This window comes from Artemia franciscana, chromosome 16 (genome assembly GCF_032884065.1).
Source record: "Artemia franciscana chromosome 16, ASM3288406v1, whole genome shotgun sequence".
Lineage (NCBI taxonomy): Eukaryota > Metazoa > Arthropoda > Branchiopoda > Anostraca > Artemiidae > Artemia > Artemia franciscana.
Genome location: NC_088878.1, coordinates 27,656,817 through 27,684,352, shown reverse-complemented (window position 1 = coordinate 27,684,352; position 27,536 = coordinate 27,656,817). Strand labels below are relative to the sequence as shown.

The 27,536-nt window shown below is 34.7% G+C and overlaps 1 protein-coding gene across 1 annotated transcript in view; it reads right to left on the bottom strand.

The window, feature by feature from the left end:
* Positions 1 to 27,536, bottom strand: part of LOC136037306 (carboxylesterase 4A-like) — a 52,434-nt gene extending 24,898 nt beyond the window's left edge. Inside the window, exons 1-5 of the mRNA XM_065719957.1 lie at positions 27,315 to 27,536; positions 20,753 to 20,878; positions 17,449 to 17,605; positions 4,025 to 4,210; positions 291 to 481 (exon numbers count right to left, since the gene is read on the bottom strand). Of these exons, the coding sequence (XP_065576029.1) occupies positions 291 to 481; positions 4,025 to 4,210; positions 17,449 to 17,605; positions 20,753 to 20,878; positions 27,315 to 27,512 (858 nt within the window). The 5' untranslated portion in view covers positions 27,513 to 27,536. The remainder of the gene's footprint in view (positions 1 to 290; positions 482 to 4,024; positions 4,211 to 17,448; positions 17,606 to 20,752; positions 20,879 to 27,314) is intronic.

Sequence of the window (27,536 nt, the reverse complement as noted above, 5' to 3'; positions counted from 1 at the left end):
GTACTATTTAGTATAAATGTGCTGTACTATTTAATACATTTTTTGCCTAAAAATTTGATAACTTTGTTTTCCATATTTTTTATATATTTTCAACAATCGTTATTTTTGTATATTACAGTTATAACGTTATGTACTTTAAGTATATAAACTATTGATGAGATTAAAAAGCCGTTAGAAACTATTGACAAGCTCAAGTATGCTCAAAGAAAAATATCTCAAAGTGTGTTAAAAAAAAAAAAACTCTCTAATAAGCATTAAGCTTTTTTTATTGCTATAAGATTATGCTTTACCGCATATTGTAGATACGCCAATGTGAGAGCATCTGCATCTACATTTCTTAAGCAGCGAATTATTTCATCTGGTAGCTCAGAAGTGCAATTGACACGCTCAGCAATGATCAGTGTATCAGTAACGGGATCCGGATCATATGCCCAGTCTAGTAGGGCGGAGCCACTTTGGGCAATAGCATTTCTGAATAGACCTGTAAATAAGAGAATAATTAGTATGACTAGATATAAATATCTAATTTTTGTGGCTTGTATTTTGTCAAGGGTCAACATGACCAAGATTTTAAGTGATGATTTTTACAATAGCAGGAAACTAAAAGAAGAATCGCCACCAGTGCTTGTGCTATCTCTTCCCTGAATTCCATTGTCCTCTTCTGTTTTCCGGAAGAAGAAAAAGGAATTCTCTCTTTCCTTCCGAATCCTGTCTTGTTCTTCCACTGTTTGTGCTATTCTCAAATTATTTGATTTTTCCCCGAATTTCCCTTTCCTCTTCCACTTTCCGGAGGAGCAAAAGGGGATACTCTCTTCATTTCTGAATTTCCCTTTCCTCTTCCACTTTCCAGAAGAGCAAAAGGGAATACTTTCTTCCCTTCCAAATTTCCCTTTCCTCTTCCACTTCCCGGAAGAGCAAAAGGGGATGCTCTCTCCCCTTCCGAATTTCCCTTTCCTCTTCCACTTTTCAGAAGAGTAAAAGTGGATACTCTTCCCTTCCGAATTTCCCTCTCCTCTTCCACTTTCCAGAAGAGCAAAAGGGGATGCTCTCTTCCCTTTTTAATTTTCCTTTCCTCTTCCACTTTCCGGAAGAGCAAAAGAGGACACTCTCTTCCCTTGTGATTTTTCCCTTCCTATTCCAATTTCCGGAAGAGCAAAAGGGGATACTCTCTTTGCTTCTGAATTTCCCGTTCCTCTTTCCCTTTCCAGAAGAGCAAAAGGGGATGCTCTATTCCCTTCCCAATTTCCCTTTCCTCTTCCACTTTTCAGAAGAGTAAAAGGAGATACTCTCTTCCCGTTCAAATTTCCCTTTCCTCTTCCACTTTCCAGAAGAGTAAAAGGAGATACTCTCTTCCCGTTCAAATTTCCCTTTCCTCTTCCACTTTCCGGGGGAGCAAAAGGGATAATCTCTTCCCTTCCAAATTTCCCTTTCATCTTCCACTTTCCGGAAGAGCAAAAGGGGATACTTTCTTCCCTTCCGAATTTCGTTTTCCTCTTCCAGTGCTCTTGCTATCTCGAATTTTTCCTTATTTTGCCGATATTCCCCCCAAAAAAATTGGCTCACAAAATCTTCAAGAAAAAAATGTTCATCAACGGTAGCCCAAAAAGAAAACAGCCAATTGACGTTAATTTTTGGGCATATGTCCAAGAGCCCGCGGTAATTTTGGAGAAATTTTTGGGAGACCCAGAAATTTTTGGATGGTGGATGCACCCATCTTGTCTTAAATTAAGCAAGACAAATCTTCAAATTTACTACCTGAGGGTTTCCTCGTGATTTTGGAAAACAGATGAAAACCAAAATTGATGCTAGCCAAACTAGAATAATCAGCATTGAATTTAGTATGTCTGCAAGTAATTTTTTTACATATTAGCCAAATAGTTAAAAGACAGAGCAAATGTATTACCTCTTTTCACTTTTACTTTGTCGAATTGAATGGTTTGCCAAATTATACGACAATTTAATTTAATTGTTAAATACCAGTGCATAAAACGTGTCTTATACCAGGTTCTGACAGAAAAACAACTAGAAAGGTTGTTAAAGTGCAAAGAGACACCAAAAGTTAGATAGTATTGATGTTTTTTGTCAACACTATTGGCAGTTTCCATTCTTATGAGCACAAATAAAAAGTAAGTATTACAGACGTCTAACTGAAATAATTTAATGATACCAATCAATCTGGTGCTTGTGCTCGTCTATCCTCGGTATATCAGGCTTCTAGCAAGGAAGAATGTTATCAAAAGTAGCCTAAAGGCATCCGAAGACTCAACTGTTTTTTTATCATATTAATATAGGGCATATAGAGAGGGGTATCTCTTGTTTTTTGCCTGTGCTTATGAGTTACATATCCTCTTTGGCTCGTACCTTGTATTTACCCTAGATTTCTATACAGAGAGCTATAAAAGATGAAAATCAAAAGCTTTGATGGCAGCCGTCTAGTCTCCGGGTCAACCTCCGGGACCAGTGAAACTCCGGGAGGTTACGGAACCAGCCGTAACCTCCGGGTGAATGCAAGAAAAAAGTTTATATTTAGTTGTGTCCCAATTTTTTCATACCACACTTTTGTTTGTTTCTTTTATTAAAAAAAAAGGTCGTATCAATGCTGCCTAAACTAAAATGTGATGTTCTTCAGTTTTCGACATGGAGGACTGAAAGCTCTAGTTGAGAGTGTTTTATCATTATGATTATCATAAGACATTTTTTTTTAACCATCGCCGTTTTCAAGGGTCTCAGAACTCTTTTCCAAAAATATCCCTTTATTTTTTTTATTCAATTCTTTTCACTTCTAAACTTAAAATCGATAATAGTTAGTATTCCTAAATAAATTGCAAAGGGAATTTTTTTTTAATTTTAAGATTTATTAAAGAGCGGGTCTTTATACCTTCGGTTAGTGTAGGCTAAGGGTTGCTCTTTACATGATTGTAGCTATTGCCGCAAACTGGACTGGAGCCTATCTTAGTTCCTTTGTTTTATCTCTATTACCCCACGAGTGTCACATATTCACATGCTCGTGGCACGAGTGCCACGAGTGAACCGTATTAGTGTTATTATTGTATAAGAGGATTCACCATAACTAGCTTTAAGTAAAGAGAGACTCAGTGGGTCGTAAGTAAAGAGCGACTTGTGCTAATAGTATCCAAAACTGAAGAAAATACAATGTTTATAACGATACGCAAGCGCATTTTTACGGTAATTAAATAAAAAAACAATTTTTTTCAACTGAAAATGAGGAACAACATCAAGACCTCCGACTCAAGACCTAGCTCATCACGCTACAGTTTTTAGTATTTAAAAACTAAGTATTTTTTATTAAGCTTACTTCAATTTAACTAATATTTAATTACACTTAATTAGATTTAATTAATTGCGTTTCAAGCGTCGTTCTTAGAGATTTGGGACGAAAAGTAAAACTTCAGCGTAAAGAGCAAGGCACTGAGGAGGGGACAACCCCCTCATATACATAATCATTTCTGTTCGTTTTAAGTTTTGTTGTTCCTTATTTTTAGTTGAAAAAAAAAAAACTTTTTTCTTGTTTAATTTCTGAACATTATTTAGATAATACCAAGAAATCTGGCTCTCACTCAATAAAAAATTCCTTCTCCCCTACGAAAAATCCCTCCATGAGAAATTCCTCCCATATAAAATACAACCCTCGCCAGGAAAATTCCCCTTAGAATAGTCCATTCTTGCTGAAGGTTCCCCAAGAAAAATTTATTGATTATGGCTAAAAAATTTTCTTAGCAAACTTTCGTTTAAAAAAAACGATTTCTACTTGTTTTTCAAATCATACCAGAAATCTCCCTCGTGGAAATTCTCCTCTCGAACCCCCCCCCCTTAGTAAAAATTTACTCCCGCAGAAAATAGATCCTTGAGAATTTATCCCACGGAAAACTCCCTCATGAAGAATTTCTCGAGCGGAAAATAACCCCCTACGGAAATATTCTTTAGACAATTCCAGCCCGGGGAAAAACTCCTCCGGATAATTTCCCTTCTCTCCCACTTGACAGTTTAATCTTTAGCTGTTTACCTCTTGCTTGCTGGCAAAGAAGAAGGAGTCCTACGCTGGCCCCACCAGCGCTCTCTCCAAAGATGGTTACATCATCAGGATTACCGCCAAAACTAGCAATATGCTTTTGAACCCATCGCAGACTCTCTATCATGTCGTAGATGCCAGCGTTTCCAGGCATGTCAGCGACGTCAAGTGACAAAAATCCTAGAAAAAGAATAATTATGGTTGGATTAAGAAATAACGAATGTTAAAAAAAAACGAAACAAGAAAGCTGCCGACCCGCAAAAACTAAACATTACCTTGCCTTAGACCTCCATTCCTTCGGCGCCATTAGTGGCGCATAGGGTGTCGACAAAGCCTCTTCACTCGCCCCAAAGCGATGCTGCAGCACGGACATCTTCCCATTCAGGTACTAACGAAGTCTCAGCTATCCTCAAATCTCGGTCAAAAGTTCACAGCAAAATGTTCTTTGGACGACCTCGTCTTCTTCTGTTGCCTGAGCTTCCAGTCATAAGCTGTCCGAGGAAGGCAGTTTTCTTTCATGCAGAGTACATGTCCTAAATATTTCCACATCTTCTTCCTTAGAACAGCAAATATGAGAGGCTGATCAGTTCTATAGCGAATTTGAGGGTTACTAACTCTCTACTGCCAGCTTATATTTCAAATTTTCATTAGGCACATATTTTCCAAAGCAAATATTCTCTTTTTGAGCTGTTAATTCATTTTCCAGCACTTACTAGAGTAGTGTAGTGTGGGGAGGACATTGCTATTGAAGGGACGTAGCCTCAGTCTCAAAGAATATTTTCTCCTCCTCCAAATGGGCTTTATTCGATTATCGGGTTGACTGAGCAATTCTGAGTTTTATCTCGGTCATTATTTCATCATCATAATCAATCCAGCTACCAATATTGAACCACATGTCACTCTTCTTACTAAACTGTTGGGGGTGGGGAAGACCAAGGGCAGCTTGATTCACTCTTGTTTTTGCGCTGAGTCATATCTTAGCTTATTTTATCCAAATCTGAACTCTGTTCAATATTGCAACCAGTCATGATTTTATCCGATTGTTTTCTGATGTGGCCAACAGCAGTGAGTTGTAGCCCATCGAAATTTCCAAAACACTGTATCTCATAAAAGAAGTTTTGGAAGAAAAGACTATTTTAACATGCTTTAAGGAGCTCACTACTGATCCCAAAATTATCCTTATAATTAAGGACTACTGATTTGCAGCAAAAAAACGCACAATTTCCGGGTTTAAAATGTTATTCCCATGCTCCTTGCCAACTATCTAATATTGCTGCTGGTAAATTAGCAAATGGCTACTTTCAATTTCAGTAAGAATAAGAGAACTATTGGTCTTCGGGGGTTCCTTAAATACTGTTTTACCATTCCTCTGTCTCATTCAAAAACTCAACTAATAACAACTCACTCCCACTCACTCACTAAACCACTTAAGTCTAACGGGGCTACCCATGCTCTTCCTCTATCCCAATCTATTTAAATCCCTCCTCTTCACATCCTCTCAAGAAGTGGTGATTTCATTGAAGTCGTTCTTTACGACATCCTCCTAGCCCATTCAGGATGACCTGCTTTTGGTTTGGCCCTGGATGGTTCGCTTGCAAGGAAGGTCTTTTGCAATCTTTCATCGTTTATCCCCAAAACGAGTGCTAGCCACCAAGCCTTTCTCTCATTATAACCCTAGAAAGCAGAATTGAACCTCATTTTTCATACATATTATTGCTTGAGATAGGATCAGTCAGTTGGGTACCTGAAGTAATCCGTAAGCAATTTATCTGGAAAACGTCTAGCATATTCTCCTCTGTTTTTCGGCGCAGCTTTACTTCTTAACCATACTTGACCACTGTCATCACTGCAACTCCCAATATTCTAACCCTGGTCAGTCACAAACGCCGAGAAGGAAATGAAAAGCTCAAACAAAGCAAAACGATTTGTAAGAGTAGATGGCAAAGATATCGAACCGTGTGAAAAAAAAATGCTTTTTGAGGTTTTATTTTTTCTATCAACTATTCTACCTGTCATCACTGCAGTTCCCAATATTATAACCCTGTTCAGTCACAAACATCAAGAATGAAATGAAAACTCAAATAAAGCCAAACGATTTGTAATAGTAAATGGCGAAAATATCGAGCCCGTGTGAACAAAAATGTGTTTTGGATGTTTTATTTTTTCCATGAACTATTCTATCTGTCGTCACTGCAGCTCCTAATATTCTAACCCTGGTCAGCCACAAAAGCTGAGAATAAACTGAAAAACTCAAATAAAGCCAAACGATTTGTATTAGTAGATGGCGAAAATATCGAACCCGTGTGAATAAAAATGCTTTTTGGATGTTTTACTGTTCTATGAACTATTCTATCTAAGAACCAATTCTATAAAAAAGGTCATGGAGCTTAGTGTATATCTTACCTACTTCTAGACTTTTGTCCTACGTTAACTACCAAAAAGAGCTTACCTGTATTCTTGCTAGAAGAAACCTTTTTGCACAAAGCAGAAGCAAGAATTGAAGAAACTCAATGGAGAAGAAGAATGAAGAAACTCAATGAATGAAGAAGAAATACATTGAAAAAGAATTGAAAACTATCTTGGTAGAATAACTTTTGATTGATCTATCTGATACAAACAATAATACACGAATATATTTTACACATTGTGGACCCTGGCTCAAGGACAAGTTAAATGTTACAAGTTACAAGTTTAAGTAAGTTACAAGTAACAAGTTACAAGTTTACAAGTAACTTGTAAACTAAGTAACAAGTAAGTAACAAGTTACAAGTTTAAGTAAGTAACAAGTTACAAGTAACAAGTTACAAGTTTATTCTCAGTCAAGAATTACACATGTCTTTTCAACATACAATGTTATAAGGGAAAAAAATACCAATGCAACAGCACAAACACAGAAATAAACACATACCATAAAAAAACATAAACAAAACAGAAAGATAGAAGAAGAAAGGAAGACTGTTATCCTACTTTAATAATTAATATAGATCAGTACTTGAATGAGGCCTTAACCCTACTCATCCATCCAATTACATAGGTCAAACAGCATAGCCATACACAATCAACCATAAAGAATAATATACTTTTTAGACTATAATTGTCATTCCAGAAAATAATCAGAACTTTATTGTACCATGACAAGCAAGATATGGACAAAGTTTCTTTATCACTTTTCAAAATCTTTCAATTCTGAAGTATGAACGGATTCGAATTTTCAGTACCAAACGTCACCTTTTCATCTTCACTTACTTCTACGATTAGCGACTTAGTCTTGAAATCTATGAGATCCAAAAGTTCATTCATTTTGCTCAAACTTTCACCTCGGATGCATAGACCATCAGCATAATCTAATTTTAAGAGAGTTTTACTTCCCCATTGGATTCCCAGTCCTCCCAACACTTCTCCTAAGAGCTTGGATGTATAAATTTTTAAACTTAAAAATTTATACATTCCTTGTTTTTTGTCTTTGTGTATTAGTTATTGTTGTATGTTATCAATGTTTCGGCGTGTTGCCGATTATGTGAGTTTAAATAAAAGAATTTGGGTTACAATTGTAAAGAATATTTTAAATCTTGAAAAAAAGAATATATGATTAAATTATAATTATATCTATCAATTGGTCCAACCTTCAGGGTAGAAGGTATACCTGGAATAAGCGGGGGAAATATCATTTTGAAAGAAAACACTTTCTAAGAAAGAATTTATTTGGGCCTCCTCTAGACGAATTTTCATCAGGACCCGCTTTTTAATTGGCCTTCTATGCACATGTAAATGCATTTACCTATCTATCTATATATATATAAATAAGTTGTTTGTCTGTGTACTGACTTCATAATTGTGTGTCGACTGACATAATGTTTGTCGACTGACGTCATTATAAGGATTGAGCTGTATGTCGTCATGAAGTTGTTTGTCGACTGATGTCATGTTTGTCAACTGATGAAATTACAGACCGGGACACAAATAACGACTGGGACACAGGGAATATAAATGACGACCGGGACACTCAAAGAGAAATTACAGACTGGGACACCAGGACACAAAAAACGACCGGGACACAGGGAATATTAATGGCGACCGGGACACAGGGACACAACTACAACGGGGACGCCGGGGGCACAGGGGTGATACATAAATAACGACCGGGACACAGGGAATGTTCAAAGAGAAATTACAGACCGGGACACAGGGACACAAATGACGACCAGGACACCGGGACACAGGGAATATAAATGAACTGGGACACCGGGACACAAATGACGACCAGGACACAGGGAATATAAATGACGACTGGGACACAGGGACAAAACTACAACGGGGACGCCGGAGGGCACAGAGGGATATATAAATGAAGACAGGGACACAGGAAATGTTCGATTAGCAATCATCATCAACAAAGCTCAAGGGCAATCATTAGAATAATGAAGTATAGATCTGAATACGGATTGTTTTTCCCATGGACAATTATATGTTGCATGTTCAAGAGTCGGTACACCTGACAATCTATTTATATGCAGAGACAATGGGACAGCGAAGAATGTTGTATATTCGTAAGTTTTACGTAGTTAAATATATATATATATATATATATATATATATATATATATATATATATATATATATATATATATATATATATATATATATATATATATATATATATATATATATATATATATATATATATATATATATATATATATATATATATATGTATATATATATATATATATATATATATATATATATATATATATATATATATATATATATATATATATATATATATATATATAACAACTACAATGGCACGAAACTAATATGGCGCGTAACGACTTACGCGCGCTGGGGGGCTTGAGGGCGCGTAACTATATATATATATATATATATATATATATATATATATATATATATATATATATATATATATATATATATATATATATATATATATATATATATATATATATATATATATATATATATATATATATATATATATATATATATATATATATATATATATATATATATGAGCACCCTGGCTCAAGGACAAGTCAAAATCATCCCTTGATTTCCAGTCAAGATTTATACACATCTTTTCAAAATACAATTTTATAATGAAAAAAAAAATACCAATGCAACAGATTAAACACACAAATAAACATACACCATAAAAAAAAACAAAAAACATATAAACCTAAAAAGAAAGACAGAAGGAGAAAGGAAGACTGTTTTCCTACTTTAGTACTTAATATAGATCAGTAATTGAATGAGGTCTTAACCCTACTCATCCATCCAATTACATAGGTCAAACAGCATAGCCATACACAATCAACCATAAAGAATAATATGCATCAATCTAGTCAAAACTTTATACTTTTTATAGAACCATCCCAATAGACTAAAACTGTCATTCCAGAAAAAAATCAGGACTTTATTGTACCATGACAAGCAAGATATGGACAAAGTTTCTTTATCACTTTTAAAAATCTTTCAATTCTGAGGCATGAACGGATTCCAATTTTCATTTTCACTTATTTCTAACTCATCTTATATCAACTTATTTCAATTTCATCTTCACTTATTTCAACGGTTAGTGACTTAGTCCTGAACTCTATGAACTCTAAAGGTTCATTCATTTTGCTCACACCTGGGATACATAGACCATCAGCATAATCTAAGTCAAAGAGAGTTTTACTTCCCCATTGGATTCCTAGTTCTCCCATCACCTTTCCTGAGAGCTTGGATGTATAAATTTTAAAACTTAAAAATTTTTCCTTTCCTTGTTTTTTGTCTCTGTGTATCAGTTATTGTTGTATGTTATTAATGTTTTGGCGTATTGCCGATTATGCGAGTCTAAATAAAAGAATTTGGGTTAAAATTGTAATGAATATTTCAAATCTTGAAAAAAAGAGAATATATAATTAAATTATAATTATGTCTATCAATTGGTCCAACTTTCAGGGTAGAAGATGTACCTGGAATAAGCGAGGGAAATTCTATTTTGAAGGAAAACTCTTTCTAAGAAGGAATTTATTTGGGCCTCCTCTGGACGTATTTTAATCAGGACCCTCTTTCCAATTGACCTTCTACGCACGTGTAAATGTATTTATTTTCAATAAGAAGAAATTGTGTCTTTATAATTTTTAATATTTCAAGCATTGTGCTTTTTCCCCATCCATCTGAGACCAGACAAAAGGTAGGTTGTCCCCAAATAGGTAAGTGGTCATAACAAAGGATTTGAAAGACATGGAAGGGGTTAAAATGTTTTTTTTGAACAGATTAGGGTGGAGAAGGAGCATGTGTAGCCTGATGGCCTCAGGTGGTTTGGTACCCCAGTAGTTTCTTTAAATAATTCTAATTTTGAATGAGTTAAAAATGTTAAAAACAAATTGATTTTGTACAGCAAAAACTTTTTACTAAATTGCGTTGCACAATTTTGGAAAATTTATGTCGAAAAATGTTTGTTAAATCCTTTCCATATTTGCATAGATTAAATTGGGCAGCCATGTCGAAATGCCCATGTCAAATCTAATTTAAACATTTTGATACCAAAATAAAGATTTAAAAAAGTGGCTATATTTACAGTTTTCTGTTGTTTACTAAAGATTAATTGATAAACACTAACTCGACATAACTACAAGACTATCGTATACGTAGAAAATATGTCCTGTCTATCATGGCGAGATAAGATTTCATAACAAACTTTGTCATCTCTTTTCATTTTTGTCTTTATTCTTAATTGACTTTAAAACTCTAACCTATTCAAAACTGTGGGTCGATCCCAATTTTAAGGGATATATTGAGAAAGGTTTAGATGGCTAAGACACGTTCTACGGATGAAACCTGACAAATTGCTAAAGACCGTCCTTTTCTGCCAACCATCTAGGAAGAAATAAAAAGTAGGCCGTCCCCGAACGGGGTGGGGGGGGAGGTTGTAAGAAAGGTTTTAATGGAAATTGGAACTTTCTGGGAAGGGGCTTTATTGGGAGGGGCTTTGAATAGGTTGGGGTGGAAGAGGAGGAGCACCGCTTGGTGCTCCGATGAGTTGTTAGTAGTAGTAGTACTAGCAATTGTTTTTTTTAGCTAAATTCTTGAATTGTTTAGGTGGCGAGATTTTTTTCAGGACAGGGGGAGGGTCTATTTCTTTCAAAGTTTAACGTGATTCTCCCTCTTGAAGACGTTCTTACAACAAAGTACATAAAATAAAAGGGGTTTTATGGAAATGTTACCTTATTTAGGGCTCTGAACAGTGTTATCAGATGCTTGATATATGACAGAATAGCCATAAAAGCGAACACTGAGCACACTGAAGCCCACTAGCATACTGAAAACAAAATATGGAATTGTAAACAATTCCTCTTTAGTAACATTAATAAATTCAGAATTAATGAGACTTCCAGGAATGAGAATCATTATATATTAAACCACCAGTTTACTTTCATTAGTTCTTTTCAGTAATCTTGGCTATATTTTGAATTTACTTCTTTTTGTGGTTGTTGTTGTTCATGTTTCGAAAAAAAAAATTTTAAACATTTTAATTTAAGTAGTATGATAAAGTAATAGTGTAGTATATATTAATGTAGTAGTATTGCAATATAGTACGTAAAAAAGTAATAGAATGTCACATTGTTTAGTTGAAATCCAGAACTGTTTATTTATATAGTTTTCATTTTAAACATTTCTCTTTTTTGACGTTAATAAATTCAAATTACTGAATTTTCCAGGAATAAATATCATTATATATTAAATAATCAGTCTACTTTCATTACTTCTTTTCAGTAATCATTGCTGTATTATGATTTCATTTCTCACTTTGTTGTTGTTGTTTATATTTTGACAAATAAAAACGTTAGGAATATAGCAATTTCAGTAATTTGATAAAGTAATAACGTAGTAGATAGTAATGTAGTTTTGAAATGTAGCATGTAATAAATTAATAGTATTGCATATTTAGTTGAAATTAAGAACACCTTAGCTTTTCAGTTTTCATTCTAAAGATTTTTTCTTTTCCTATGTTAATTAATCCAAAATTGCTAAGTCTTCCATGAAGGAATATCATTATATATTAAACAATCAACCTATTTTCATGTTGTCTTTTCAGTAATCTTGATTAAGTGGTGATGTTATTTCTCTTTTTGTTGTCTTTGCTTGTAACATAAAGAAAGTAAACGATCGAAAATGAGGTTTTTAAAGACCAAACGAAAATAAAGAAGAAAAACAGAAAGCGAATATTTCGAGAGAGTAACCGTCGCTCTTTTTCAGCGCAAACAAAATAATATAATCAAGGAAAATGCCGAAGAAAAAACCCCTTTTTAAAAACCTCATTTTTGATCGTTTCCTTTCTTTATGCTATGGCGTCCCGGTCGTCATTTATATTCCCTGTGTCCCGGTTTTTAGTTTTCTTTTTCTCCTTTATTTTTCAGTTTTTTCCTTTTTTTAGTTTTTTTTTCTTTTTCAGTTTTTAGTTTTATAGTTTTTTAGTTTTTTTATTAGTTTTTAGTTTTTTTTTCTTTTTAGTTTTTTTTTATTTTTTACCTTTTTTTAGTTTTTTTTTCTTTTTTAGTTTTTTAGTTTTTTAGCTTTTTTAGTTTTTTTTATTATTTTCTTTTTAGTTTGTTTTTACCTTTTTTGTTTTTTTTACCATTCTTTATGTTAGTGAGGTTTAAAAAGCTGTCTTTTTGCTAGTGTTTTGACAAATAAAAACCTTTATAGTATCAGTAATATAAGTAACTAGCTGTTGGTAGTTACACCAACACCTAGTTGGTGGGGCGCTTCGCGCCCCTCCAAGCCCCCCCAAGCGCGTAAGTCGTTACACGCCATATTAGTTACGCGCCATTGTAGTTGTGTCCCTGTGTCCCATCTGTGAATATAGATAGATTTATATATGTGTTTCAAACTACGTAAAAATTGCGAGTATACAACATTCTTGGCATTCCCATTGTCCGTGCATACACAAAGCCGTATGCACTAATAATGACGTCATATGCAAACGCTCTTTTTACAAACAAACAAACATGCATACACACAACTCGTTTTTGTATAGATAGATAGATAGATAGATACAATACAAATTAACTGCGTAAAACTTGCGAATATACTACATTCTTCGCTGTCCAATTGTCGCTGCATATAAATAGATTGTCAGGTTTACCGACCCTCGAACATGCAACGTACAATTGTCCATGGGAAAAACAATCAGTATTAAGATCTATACCACATTTTTCTAATGATTGACCTTGAGCTTTGTTAATGGTGATTGCAAATGCTAATCGAATTGGGAATTGCAATCTTTTAAATTGAAAAGGCAGATCCGTTGGAATCATGGGAATGCGAGGAATAAGAACAGCCTCACCATCAATAGGCCCTGTCAAGATTGTGGCCTCTATTAGGTTTTCCATTGTTTTTTTTTACGGCAAGTCGCGTGCCATTGCAAAGCTTTGGTGGGTTGATATTTCTTAAAAGTATTATTGGTACGCCTATTTTTAGTTGTAGCACGTGTGGTGGAAACCCTGAAAGATCCACGGAATTTAAAAATTCAGATGGATAATCTGCTTCATTTGGTTCCAAAACTGTGTCGACTGACTTGTAAAGGACTACCTGGTCTCGAATCTTGGTCAAAACAATATTGTTGATTTCGTGGACGTCTATATTTTTGGGTGCGAGAATCGCTCTTTCACTTAGCCATTTATTATTTTTATAATTGTTTAGAATATTCGGAAATACTTTTTCAATCAATTCATTTTTGGACGTCACTAAATTACAGAAATCAGCAGGTAGAATTTTTCAGGCAAGAATTCATTTCGTCTGCAGGAGTTGATCTAGGTATTATAGGTAATGTTTGCCTGAAATCTCCCGCAAGCAATATTAATGTGCTGCCAAGGGGTTTCGACTTCCCTCGCAAATCTTTCAAGCATTGATCCAGAGCCTCGAGCGATTTTTTGTGTGCCATTGTGCACTCATCCCAAATAAAATTGATGCCAGAATCAGTTTTATCACAATCGTTTTACCAGTACCTCCTGGCGCATCCAAAAAGAAAATTTCTCCAACGTTGTTATCGACACAATGCATTATCGTATCATAAATGTCTTTTTGTTCCGACGTTAACTTGGAAATGTTATTTTGTACATACGACAATAGATCACTTGTACTGTAACTTTGTTCACGATCCAATTCTACACATGTCGAAACAGTAGCGATGCGGTTAGGTGAAGGCATTCCCAAATCCTGAAGAGGTTTGTTTGCCATACGTACGCACAAATCTTCTATAATAACTAAAGTGTAGTTATAAATTTCTGATGTAAAATCAAAAGTCATATCATACGTCTCTAACTGTTTTCGATGGAGTATATCTTCGGACATTTTTGACTTATATTTTTCCCATAGCTCTGTAGGAGCTGATGGAGAGCAAGTTGTTAAAATGATGCCAAACAGTGCACGAATTTGACTTGGAGTTGACGTTTTGCACGCGTCATTGATGCAGTTATCCCAGTGTTGGTCATTCTCCAATAAATTCAGAGCTTGGCATGCACTACGGTAAGTGTCATGTATAGTACCGTTTACAGTTCTCAAATACTCAAAGGATGTCGGACCGGGTACATTCACCAAAAGCAGGCGTAGAAAGAAGCATTCATGTTGATTGGGGTGAACGGTGTAGAGTCTTCCTATCGTGGTATCTTTGAAGATGGTAGGTTGGCCGTCGACTGACTTACCCTGTTTTCGACGTTCAAATACTTTATTTTTAGTATTCCACGTGTAATACGAAGGCACTTCAGTATACAGCAGTTTTTTTGCAAAAGAATAATTTTTGCAAAGCGAAAAGAAACCGGTTAACTTTGTATCCGGTGGATTCAGGGTTCTTTGTTGCACGTTGGTTTCCGAGAAATAAACACGTTGACCATTCTGGAAATGTACCGCTAAGTGAACAACAGCTGGACTACGTTCATGTATCGGAAATGAAAGAATTCGCCAATAATTTTTTTATGTAACCAGATTAGTATATGTGCGTGTGGCAAACCTCGTTTTTGCAATTCCACTGAGTACATCCGGCATCGCACTGACCCAAACACTTCTAAATTTATTATGTAGTTTATCAGTGATTTCAACTTTTCCCGGAAGACACGGGCCGTAATGTCATGTCTATGAACCGCCGATTGTCCTTGAAGTAAAAGCTGCAGTATCTCGTCCCAAGATTGATTACATGTAAATGTAATAAATAAATCTGGACGACCATAGAGACGAACATACGCAGTAGCATCTTGAGCATATTCATGCATATGACAGGGACTGCCAGCATATGACGAAGGTAAAATTGTTAATCTTCCAACGTTTGTGGTATTACCGTCATTTATAACTGCATCTCGCAAATGAATGTATTGTTCAGAGCGGAGCTTGGTCTGATTCAGGCGGATATATAGCAAACGTTCTGATTCAATTTTAGCATACATATCAACGACGAATTGGTGAAACAATTGACGGCATTTTAAAAGATAATTTTCTTCATCCTGCCGAATCATTAGTCTATAGGAATAATAATGCATTGCACTGCATTTCTTATTCATTTCTTTGTTAGTGGCTGGATTCATCAATTTAATATTAAAGTGATAGCCGTCGGCTCCATCCCAAAAAATGATAGGATATTGTAGGGCATCGTAGCATCGATGAGTTTCAGCAATTCTTAACAACTGAGCGTTTCGCTTATGAAGAATAATATCTCGAGGTAAAAACTGATCACCGACCATAACGATTGCCACTTCGTCGACAGTTGGAGCATTGTATCTATGCACATGTTTGCCAGGAGGCGTTTTGTCAGCGGAAATAACAATTTTATGCATATCAGTAGGCATCAAATCGATGGCTGTTTTGAACAGACGCACTAAATTATTATTTTCGTTGAAAAGATGTTGCAATTGGGAAACGATTGTCCTTTCAACGTTGGGAGAAATTTCGCAACGTGCATTCAATTCAGAATTTCTATCACTGATGAAGTACAATTGTAAAAATTTATGATTCTCGCCTGAGAATGGTAGAAGGGACCCTGCTCTATGATAAATTTGCCCTTTTACTTTGAAAGTAGACATAAATTGATCTGGATTTTCGATTTGGGCTCCAAACGACGTCATTTGGAAACACGAGTTGTATTTTCTGATTTTTGACAAAAAACGCTTTGATTCTGACGTAGTTCCAGTAAGGAAAGTCTTCAATGGCTCTGGTGGTGCAGCCAATAGAGGAAGTTTAACTTTTCCTGAGGCGCAACACATTCCCATTGTTTCACCATTGAATTTCAAGGCCTTGTAATAGGGACAAATTTTAGACATTGTCCCGATTTGAAAAAATCTACTCAAGCTATAATCATCGACTGGACTGTACCTGAATGCCAGGCGATAACTTTCAGGTTGCTCTGATTCCTCGGCAAGCTTTGTTTTCTTACTTTCTCTATCAGCAGCAAGCCAGATTTCTTGCTGTTCTTGTGATTCCTCAGCACGCCTTCTTTTTTCACTTTCTCTTTTAGCAGCAAGTCTGGTTTCATGTTGCTCTGGTAGTTCCTCGGCACGCCTTCTTTTTTCACTTTCTCTTTTAGCAGCAAGTCTGCTTTCGCGTTGCTCTGGTAGTTCCTCGGCACGCTTTCTGTTCTTTCTTTCTCTATCAGCCTCAAGCCTGTTTCCTTGCTGTTCTTTTGATTCCTCGGCACGCTTTCTTTTCTTACTTTCTCTATCAGCCTCAAGCCTGTTTCCTTGTTGTTCTTTTGATTCCTCGGCACGCTTTCTTTTCTTACTTTCTCTATCAGCAGCAAGTTTTTTGGCATAGACTCTTTGAGCATCTTCCTCGGCTGTTGCCATTGTAAGTTCATCAGTCATTTTAAAGTTAAACATTAATGGATTTCTACGTGAACGCATGTCTTAAATATCTTTAATGACGTCACCGTCATAACAAAAATGACAACTAACTTCATGACGTCAGTCAACGCACAAACATGACGTCACCCGACAGACAGACACATCCACAGACAACTTATTTATATATATATAGATAGATGCAGTAGAGCAATGCAGTACGTAGTATGTAGTATGTATGCAGTATGTAGCAGTAATATAATGTAGTTTGAACAAAGCACTTTAAAAAAGTAAGTGACGTATCCTGTTATATTTGTATATGTTGGTAAAAATCATTTAACTTGGAAAACATCGGTCAATAGTACGAGTGGAAGAAAGCCAGGAACAATTTAACGGCAATTTTCATCTTCACCCCCTTTCTGCCCAAGGGCCAGAAATGTAGATTCATCCGAATTAAAATTCATGTTTGCTTTAATCAGTTCAGAGGAAGTTGTGTGCTTTTAGAAGTGCTGCTTAGAGCATTCATTATTATTAAATGTCATAATAATAGCTTACCAAACCGTAAATAGCCTACAGGCAACTCACCTAATGGCCCTAGTCTGTACTGTATAGTGACAAGTACTACTTCAGTGTCCATAAATGCATACGGAGTATAAATGTAAGTTTGGCCGATAAAAAAAGCACCGCCATGGATGAAAACCATAACTGGTAGATTTGGACTGGGATGAGTTTCATTTGGCAACTAAAAATACGAATGAACAGCAACTGAATAAGTGGAACTACCTGAGTCAAATGAATACATATGAACCTGACCTGAATCAAATGAAACGATGGAATATAAAAATAGAGAATAAGGAGTAAATAGAATAAAAAAAATAAAGGGAATATAAATAGTAAAGGAAAATAGAATAAAGAATATGTTAAGCCAATAGAGCAAGCTCCTCCGTGGACAAAAACCACAACTGGCAGAGTTTCATTTGGCAACTAAAAATACGAATAATACAAAAAAAGACGAATTATAATAAATGCAATTAAAAAACTAAATAAGTGGAACTACCTGAATCAAATGCATAAACATCGAACTGACCTGAATCAAATGAAACAATGGAGAATTAAAATAGAGAATAAGGAATAAATAGAATAAAGAAATAAAGGAGGTAAATAGAGTGAAGGAAAATAGAATAAAGAATATGTTAAGCCAATAGAGCAAGCTCCTCCGTGGACAAAACCCACAACAGGCAGAGTCTCATTTGGCAAATAAAAACACTAATGGAATAAAAAAAGTGGAATAACAACTGAATAAGTGGAATAAAAAGGGAAAAAATAAAGGACCAGACAAAGTAATAAATCGAAGGTATCAAATATGTAGACCAAGAACAAAAGGCGTCGAACATAGATTCTAACTGTCTTCAAATGTTTAAAAGTTCAGCTTAAATGTTTATCAATGATTAGGAAGTAAATGAGGTGTATTTCAAATTCACATGCTACCAAAAGAATACTAATCTTTTAGCAATTTTAAAGTTCAGTTTCTTTTACTATTATGAAAAAACGCCCTTTTTTCGCAGTTTTTTCAGTAATTTCTGTCCATAAAATAATCAAACAAATGAACTTATTTGCCGATAAAATAGTAGCCTACTGCCATGTATAAAAATTACAACTGGCATATTTAGATTGGGATAGGTTTCAGTTCGTAACTTTCATTTGCAATTTAGGTGAATGGCTTATTTGGGTGTAAATAAAAATTAACTGAATTCACCTGAATAAGAAGAAAAAACGAGGAAGAACCAAAAAACGTAAATAAAAGAATAGAGCCCAAGCCCACCATTTAAACGATTAATAACGAGTAGGTTGTGTTTGAGGTGTATTTCAAATTTTGATTTAAGTTCAAGAAATATTCTTTTTTTTACTACTAAACTACTCAGTTTGTTTTGCATAGTAAGAGTACTGGTTTTTCTTGCACTGTCATCGATAATTCCTTTCCATAAAATTATAAACAACTAAACAAGAAGGAAAACATGATGAAAAAAACCATGAAAATTAAAGAACAAAAGGAGAAAAAAATAAGATTGTAAAATAAATGACAAAAGAGAAGGTAAAGATGTGCAGAAGGGATATCGAACACGCAGTCTAGGGGCAGGAGGGAGGTCTATTACAACTCAAGTTCCGCTAGACCAGCTGTTTAAACGTTTTGCTGGATGCGTATTTGAATTTAAATTCTACCTTAGGACTTTATTATTACTATTTGCTTTTTCTTCTAAATTGCCATTTTTCACCTTCATGAGCGAACTAATTTTTCTAGAAGATCTATCCGAGTTTAATGCCATAAATAATCGAAGAACCAGATAAGAAAGAAATTACCAAGTAGAATTTAAGATAAAGGTAAAAGAACAATATAAGAAAAGTAAGCAACGAATTTTGAATATGAGCCCTCAAGGACAAGAGGCGGTCCAATATCACTACAAGTAACACAAAGCAAATATTTTTAACTCTTATGTTTAGTTAGCGTTTTAGACGTATTAAATTATAATTTCAGCTGAAGAGTTGTTTATGCTTTCATTGTTAAAATTGTCGTTTTTCGCCTTGGTTTCCGTATAATATGAAATTTCCTATCCTGGAAATAGTTCTCTTTTTTTCATTGACTTTATTTTTCTATCCCCTTTCTAGTTGTCTTCTTAAAATTAAATTTGGTCAAATTCATTTCTTATACAGATTGCCAGTTTTTGATAGTGGAGAAGGGTAATTGACCCTCCCCTTCTAAACTACCTTGCTTTGTCGCTTTCATAAAAAAATGAAACAGAATAAAATGTTCCATTTCGAAAAATAACCTTTTTGTATTTACTTTGCCAAGGTTACGAATTTAGCAATTACTAAATTAGAATCTTTCTAGTTTATCACTTATCAAATTAACAGCTTGCTAATTTGGGTACCCAAGAAATTTAAAGGTATTTAAAATCCAGGATGCCGGTAGTTAAATTTAGTGCAGAGGAGAATCATTAAAGAAAATGTGGGTGCGATGATAGCACCTCCATGTATACAAGAGGTGTACCTCCAGTGGTACACCTCCATGTACCACTTTATCATTTTATGCTCCACCATTACCAGGGTGAAACAGAAATTAATACAATTAGATGAACAAAACTACATCAATTTTTTCTTGATACACAACCTCAGAAATGAAAAATATAGACTAAATCAATATTTTTTTTTTCTAGAAGGCATCCATGGCTCCTTGACCTCATATGGCCATAGTATCAAGTCATCTATTTTGATTAATGATTTTTCTAGGGTACGGGAATCAACAAGCTGCTATCCCAACTTTTGATTACTTTTGGTTTTGAAATTAGCAATCGTCTACCCGCTATTTTAGGTATGACAAATCAGCAGCCCAAGAACCAGAGGCTAACTTTAGGAAAAACCATTTAAATGACCTGCGTGACTCATGGCGTTAATGTCCATGCTTGGCTGACTAAATGGCTGCAGCAGATCATAAGGCTCCTGCTCTATAATGGTCCATCTTGTCAATGCAACATATTGATCTAATCTTCTATCTCTTTCAAAACCAATAGATTTTCTTGAGCTACCGGATCTGGAAGGGCTTATCAAATAGGCTAAAATCATGATCTGGTAAATTGGATAAATTCATGGTCTAATGTTTAACACCAGACGCGTTGTGATTCGGATAGTTGGGGAAAAGCACAACATAATATGGTTTTGTTATTACCACAACAGGCCTAGTTAGCTGTAAATAAACTCCCCCTGAAAAACAAGCTAAAGGAGTGACCAGTATGCAGTATGCCGATTATTGTGGTCAGTACTGACCAGTTATCATTGTAATTAGTGTGCCTATAGACACCGTTTCAGGAAAGTGAAAAAGTAAAAATTGCCTTACCATACGGCTATAAACGTTTAAAAGTAAACAATCTTCTTCGCCAACTCCAAGTTGATTGCACTGAGGACCACTTTTTCTTGCATCAAAAACTTCACCATCAGGCAAGGGATCGGCGGGCACAGGAGGCTTGAATGTAAAAACATTTATAAGATAGATGTTACCATGAAAGACCAAAATTGGAGAATGTTGACGTTCATCGTTGAACGTTAATTCGTAAGTTACGTATATTTTTTACCAATAAAAACGTTTGTAAAAAATTAAAAGTTCTAGTTTCTTTTTTAAGTAATCAAAAAATTGGAGGGCAACTAGGCCTCCTCCCTCGCTCCTTTTTCTCAAAATCTTCCGATTAATTACAATTGATTAATATGCAAATTTCGTTTTAATCATTTATTTGCGGAGAGCCAAGATCAAAACATACATTAATTCAAAAACGTCCAGAAATTAAATGAAAAAACAAGTTTTTTTAAATGAAAGTAAGGAGCAACATTAAAACTTAAAACAAACAGAAATTACTCCGTATATGAAAGGGGCTCTTCCTCCTCAATGTTCCGCTCTTTACGCTAAAGTTTTTTACTGTTTTAAAAAGCAGAGTTGAGAGAAAGAGTCAAACTTTAGCGTAAAGAGCATGACTTTGATGAGGAAGCAGCCCCTTTCATATACGAAGTAATTTCTGCTCGTTTTAAGTTTTAATGCTGCTCCTTATTTTCATTTAAAAAAACTTGTTTTTTTTCATTTTTTTCAGTTTTCAGCCAACTTTTAACAGGTTTTTTCTTTTTTTTTACTGAACATCAAATATCAAGAATTCATTTCTGTAGATGGATTCAACTGAATCTTATCTATATTAAATAAAAAAAAAAGTTTTTTTAACTGAAAGTAAGGAGCGACATTAAAACTTAAAACGAACAGAAATTACTCCGTATATGAAATGGGTTTTCCCCTCCGCAATCTCTCGCTCTTTACGCTAAAGTTTTCAATTGTTTTAAAAATTAGAATTGTGGCAAAGAGTCAAACTTTAGCTTAAAGACCGAGGGATTGCGGAGGGGAAAACCCATTTCATATACGGAGTAATTTCTGTTCGGTTTAAGTTGTAATGTCGCTCCTTACTTTCAGTTAAATAAAACTAGTTTTTTTCATTCAAGTTCTGAACGTTTTTGAATAAATGCATATTTGATTTTGGCTCTCCGCACATAAATTATTAAAATGAAATTTGCATACTAATTCTTTTTTTGGCTAAATGGCTTTCTCTTAATTTTGATCAAACGATTTTGAGAAATAAGGGGTAGGGAAGGAGGTGTAGTTGCCCTCCAATTTTTCGGTTACTTAAAAAGGCGACTAGAACTTTTAATTTTTAAGGAAACGTTTTTATTAGTAAAAAATATGCGTAACTTAAGAATTAACTTACGTAACAAACTTTTATATTCTTATGTTTTATTATGTATATGAGGGGGTTTGTCCCCTCGTTAATACCTCGCTCTTTATACTAGATCTTAAGTTTTGTCCCAATTCTTTGAGAATGACCCCTGAATCAGAAAGGCCGTAGAATAAGTAGTTGAAATTGCTAAAAATACTTTAGCATAAAGAGCGATGTATTTATCTCCTCCTAAATACCTCGCTCTTTATGCTAAAGTAATTTTAGAACCCCCATATGCTTAACAATCTCTGTTCGTTTTAAGTTTTAATGCTACTCCTTACTTTCAACTGAATAAACTTTTTCATGTTTATTTTTTCATTGTTTTTTTTATAGTGATGCTAGAAAATCCTGTGCCCTTTTCATTGAGTTTCTCTTCCCCATGACATATTCCTTCAAGGAAAGATCCTCCCACATAGCCCCCTCCCCTCAACCCTCCAAACCAAAAGAATCCCCCCTAAAAACATCAGTACACTTCCCAATAACCATTACTTATGTAAACACTGGTCAAAGTTTGTAACTTGCAGCCCCGCCCCCAGGGACTGTGGGGGAGTAAGTCATCCCCAAAGACATAGTTATTATGGTTTTCGACTATACGGAACAAAATAGCTATCTCAAAATTTTAATCCGTTGACTTTGGGGAGAAAATGAGCGTAGGAGGGGGCCTAAGTGCCCTACAATTTTTCGGTCACTTAAAAAGGGCACTAGAACTTTTCATTTCCATTAGAATGAACCCTCTTGCGACATTCTAGGACCACTTGGTCGATACGATGATCCCTGGGAAAAAAACAACAAGAAAACAAACAAATAAACACGCACCTGTGATTTGTCTTCTGGCAAAAAATACGAAATTCCACATTTTTTAGATAGGAGCTCGAATTTTTTGCTATATGGTTCTCTAATACGCTGAATATGATGATGTGATTTTTGTTAAGATTCTATCACTTTTAGGGGGTGTTTCCCCCTATTTTCCAAAATAAGATAAATTTTCTCTGGCTCTTAACTTTTGATGACAAAGACTAAATTTGATGAAACTTATATATTTAAAATCAGCTTAAAAATCCGATTCTTTTGATGTATCTTTAAGCATCGAAATCTTTAAGCATCCGATTTTTAGAGTTTCGTTTACTATTGAGCCGGGTCGCTCCTTACTACAGTTCGTTACCACGAACTGTTTGATAGTGCTAGTAAAATCGTCATCTCGTTGATATATTAAAACGAGAGAAAGTAGAAAAATTGCTTAACAAAACTTAGACAGGGAATACCAACGATAATAGCCATTTCAATTAAATTCACAAAACCAACAATCAAAAAAGTTGAAAACTTAGCCAATAAAAAATTATTAAATAGCGTGGATTGCCGAATTGGTAAAACTTATTGTACTAATCTTACTTCCAGAAGGAAAAATTTGAATGATTTTTTGGGTTTACAATGTATTAGTTCTCAATAGTTTTTTTTCATTGTTAATATTTTAGGCCTTATTACGTACCGATATGGCATTAGTTCAATTATTTAAGTTTGATATGTGTATAAAAAACAGACATATTCTACAATTTCGTTCTTTATTTCCATCATAAAAACTGTTTTTTAATTGTATAATTATAGCCTTATGAATTTAGTTTGTATTTATAAGTAGAATTTGGGAAATCCAGATGTTTGCGTTTTATTTACCATTGTTTGGATCATTAAAGATTTCTTTCTTGTTCTAATTATGACTATCTTAGGTAGTTCTCTAATGCTAAAAAAGAAAAAATGAAGCCTCAGTAATAAAATGGGCCTTAATTCTTGGAGTTTGTCTAGAATATCGTCCAGGCTCTAGAATACCGTGGAAGACACGATTATAATACTGCAAATCATAATAGTCTATAGAGTCATTTTGCTCATTAAACGACCAGCATCTCAGTCAATTCTCTGCATTTTAAGAAAAATAAGAAATTTTGCGCCCACCAGATTAGTGTGCACCTGTTGGCAAATAGACTTATAATTTTGCAAGAGCCTGTGCAGAAAAAGATTGTAGGTTTTTTGCTTTGACTTATATCTTGGAGTGGGTGGAATGTGTTTCAGGAAATTACAGTATAGAGCCATTTTGTCATTAAACTACTAGTATCTTAATCTATCCTCTGATTTTTGCGAAAATAAAGGTCTATGAAGTAGCCAAATCGAAGCTTATCTTTAGAAAGATATACTCACAATATTGCAAGAAACTCTGTGGGAAAAAGATAGTAATGGTATTTTTCGCTCTTTAGCGATTTTTCTTTTAGCTATTTTTCGCGACTTAGAAAGATACCATTTTAGAAAGATACATAGTAATGGTACCATTACTATACTTACAATATTGCAAGAAACTCTGCGGAAAAAAGGTGGCAGGAATTTCCTCGCTCTGACTTATATTTTGCAGCAAATCATTGTATACAGTCATTTTGGTTATTAAGCTACTAGTATCTCAATCAATGCTCTGAATTTTAGGAAAAATAAAGAGCTTTGAGTTCGCCAGTTTGCGGATCACCTCTAGAGAAATTTGGAAGAATCTCTCCAGGAAAAAAGTGGCAGGTATTTCTTTAAGCTGATTTATATTTTGGAGTGGGTTGAATGTGTTTCAGCAAATCATAGTATAAAGTCATTTTGGCCACCAAACTACAAGCATCGCAGTTAATTCTCTTAGTTTTATGAAAAAGAAAGAACTTGGAGCTCGACAGAAAAGTGATGCCTTGGTTATAGTAGTTTTAAAAGAATATTATCAAGGATCTATCCTATGGAATGATACAATAACAATTTGTAAGGATCTCTACTGGAAGAAGATAGCAGATTTTTTTGTGTTTACTTATATTATGGAGCATATTCGGTGGCGTCAAGTCTGGTGGCATATGCCCTACAATGGAATTTTTGCCAGCCTCACTCTAAATTTAGAAAAATACTTTTTTGGGGGGTGAGGGGGGTATAATCAACTTGATAAGCGATTGGCTTTTAAAAAGGTATTAGACTTTTTTCGGTTACCCTTTCAAAGTTACATGGAAAGGTATAACTTCATTTTAGTCGTTGTTTTTTACGGTTTGGTTTTATTTATTTTAATGTGTTTTTTGTATATTTTCTAATTATTTTTCTATCTTTGCGCTGAGAACGGCTAAGTAGAGGTCTCGGCCAAAATATTTGCACTGCGTTTTACTTTTTCACTGGCTGGACATATCCTCGTTTTTTCTTCTGCTCGAGTTTTTTCTCATCTTTTGTTGCTCATATTTTTGAGAATATGGATTGTGTTTTTGTGTTTCTATAGCAAGTGTGTCTGTGTTTCTATAGAAAGTGTTCCTGTAAATCATAATATATGGTTAGTCAAATTGTTTTGACTAACCTCTTGTTTCGCAAACCTTAGACTTAACAAGAGGCTAACCAAGAGGTCAATTTCTTGTTTCGTAAACTGATAAACTTGTAACCGGTAAACCTTTTTGGTAACTTATGCTTTCTTATTTTATGAGCATTTACAATTTGCGCCTGTAAATCATTGTTTAGAGCTACACAAATTGGCAACAAGAGAGCTACTCATGTTTGGCAAACTAATCATATTTACTTTGTTGGAAGTTGTTTTTTTTTGTGTGTGTTTGCTCGTTTTTGGGAATTTGGAATCAGTTTAAGTAATGATAGTATAGAGCTATTCAAATTGACTTTTGAAATATTGCACATTATTTAATTGGTATTTAATATTTTTTTTTCTTTGAGAATTTTTATAATGCAAGATTATGATTCCATCAAGAGCTTTCATGCTACAACTGAAAATGCAAAATTAGAATTAATCCCCTTGGATTAAATTTTTTAGATTACTTTAATATACAGTAAATTATTGTAATACGGCAAAATAAAACTTGAGAAAAATGAGCAAATCCAAAAAAAAATAGGATGAACGCTGGATGTTTAACAAAGGGATGATAATTCGTGGTAATTAAGAATGGCAACAGCAATAAAATTACCAAGTGCATGCTAATCCAAGCTATTAAGGTATTAAGTAAGTAAAATGAGGTAGAATATTCATTCTCGTCCATCATGTATGAAAATAAAAAAAATGTTTAAAAACAATATGTAACCAAGAACGATTTATTTATTATTTTAGCTTCAAACATGAAATATTTGTGAAGTATAGAAACATTGTAACAAATTTCTACCATAAGGTATACAAATTGGTACCCTCAAAAGAGGTTGCAGTTATGGCAAAAATAACCCCATGAAATTCTGGATACCAGATAATTTATTTAGAATTTTCATGTTTACCCAGGTTAATTTTTATAAATAACCAAAGCAGCCCTAAAAGGAGGATTTCTTTGCCTGAAAAAGGATCTTGTGGATAAAAAAGGTTGAAGAATACGGAATTAGACTTGACAGTCCCTACCGGCGAGGTGGATCTCCGTTTCATGGCCCTTCAGCCAAGAAATGCAATGGAGGGGGAGCAGCCATCCTGTGATTTTGCACGCCCTTCCTGTTTACGTTCCCCACATTTTTTCAGGCACCTATTTAGAGTTGGGTCGACTCTGGCTGGGCTTACTGAATCCCGCCACTGACCCCCATTCTGAGCCACATAGCCAGCGATATCAGAACTGGAATCCTCTTCCTCGAGGACAAGGGATTTTAAGTCAAGCGCGCTAACCACTCGGCTAGGACGGCTCATGGATAGGTCCATACTTATTTTCTTCACGGTTTTGGCATCCAGCCAGTGGTCATAGGATATTAGGGCTGAGGTCATTTGACTTAAAATTTGAAGCCTAATGTTTTTAAGTGTTAAATTAAAAAAATTATCTAAAAAGGTTTTCAAAGAAAATATAGAGCGACATTAGAACCTATGTGAGCAAAAATAAAGTCATAAGAAAATTCAAACTTAAAACAAGCAGAAATTAGAACAAATGAAATAAATAAGCTTAAAACGAATAAAAGAACAATGAACAACCGATTCAAACTTAAGGCGAACAGAAATAAGGAAAATGTGTACGGAAGATTAAGATAGGACTTTCACACCTTTCCTGCAAAAGCTAGTGTAATTATATTCTTATCTTAAATTCATATATTGCCCCCCCCCCCCAAAAAAAAAATAGCCCTCCCCATGGTTTGAGTTTGTGTGCAGCTTTATTCGTAATGCTATATCAAACATCCGAAAAAAATTAAAGCATAACCTACCAAAAACCGTGTTTCACTCGTTGGTGCTTTGGCATACCTAATCCCTCTGAACGAGTAAAAGGTTTCATCCTTGAGGTAGCTCTTTCCAGTTTTACCAAGTATATTTCCAAATCCTGGGACACTTAAAGGTACATCTATCGACCATACTGAAATAATGAAGGAAAATAAAAGTAGTAATTTCATTATAGGGCCTGTCATGTATAAAAGTAGATTGATGCTATA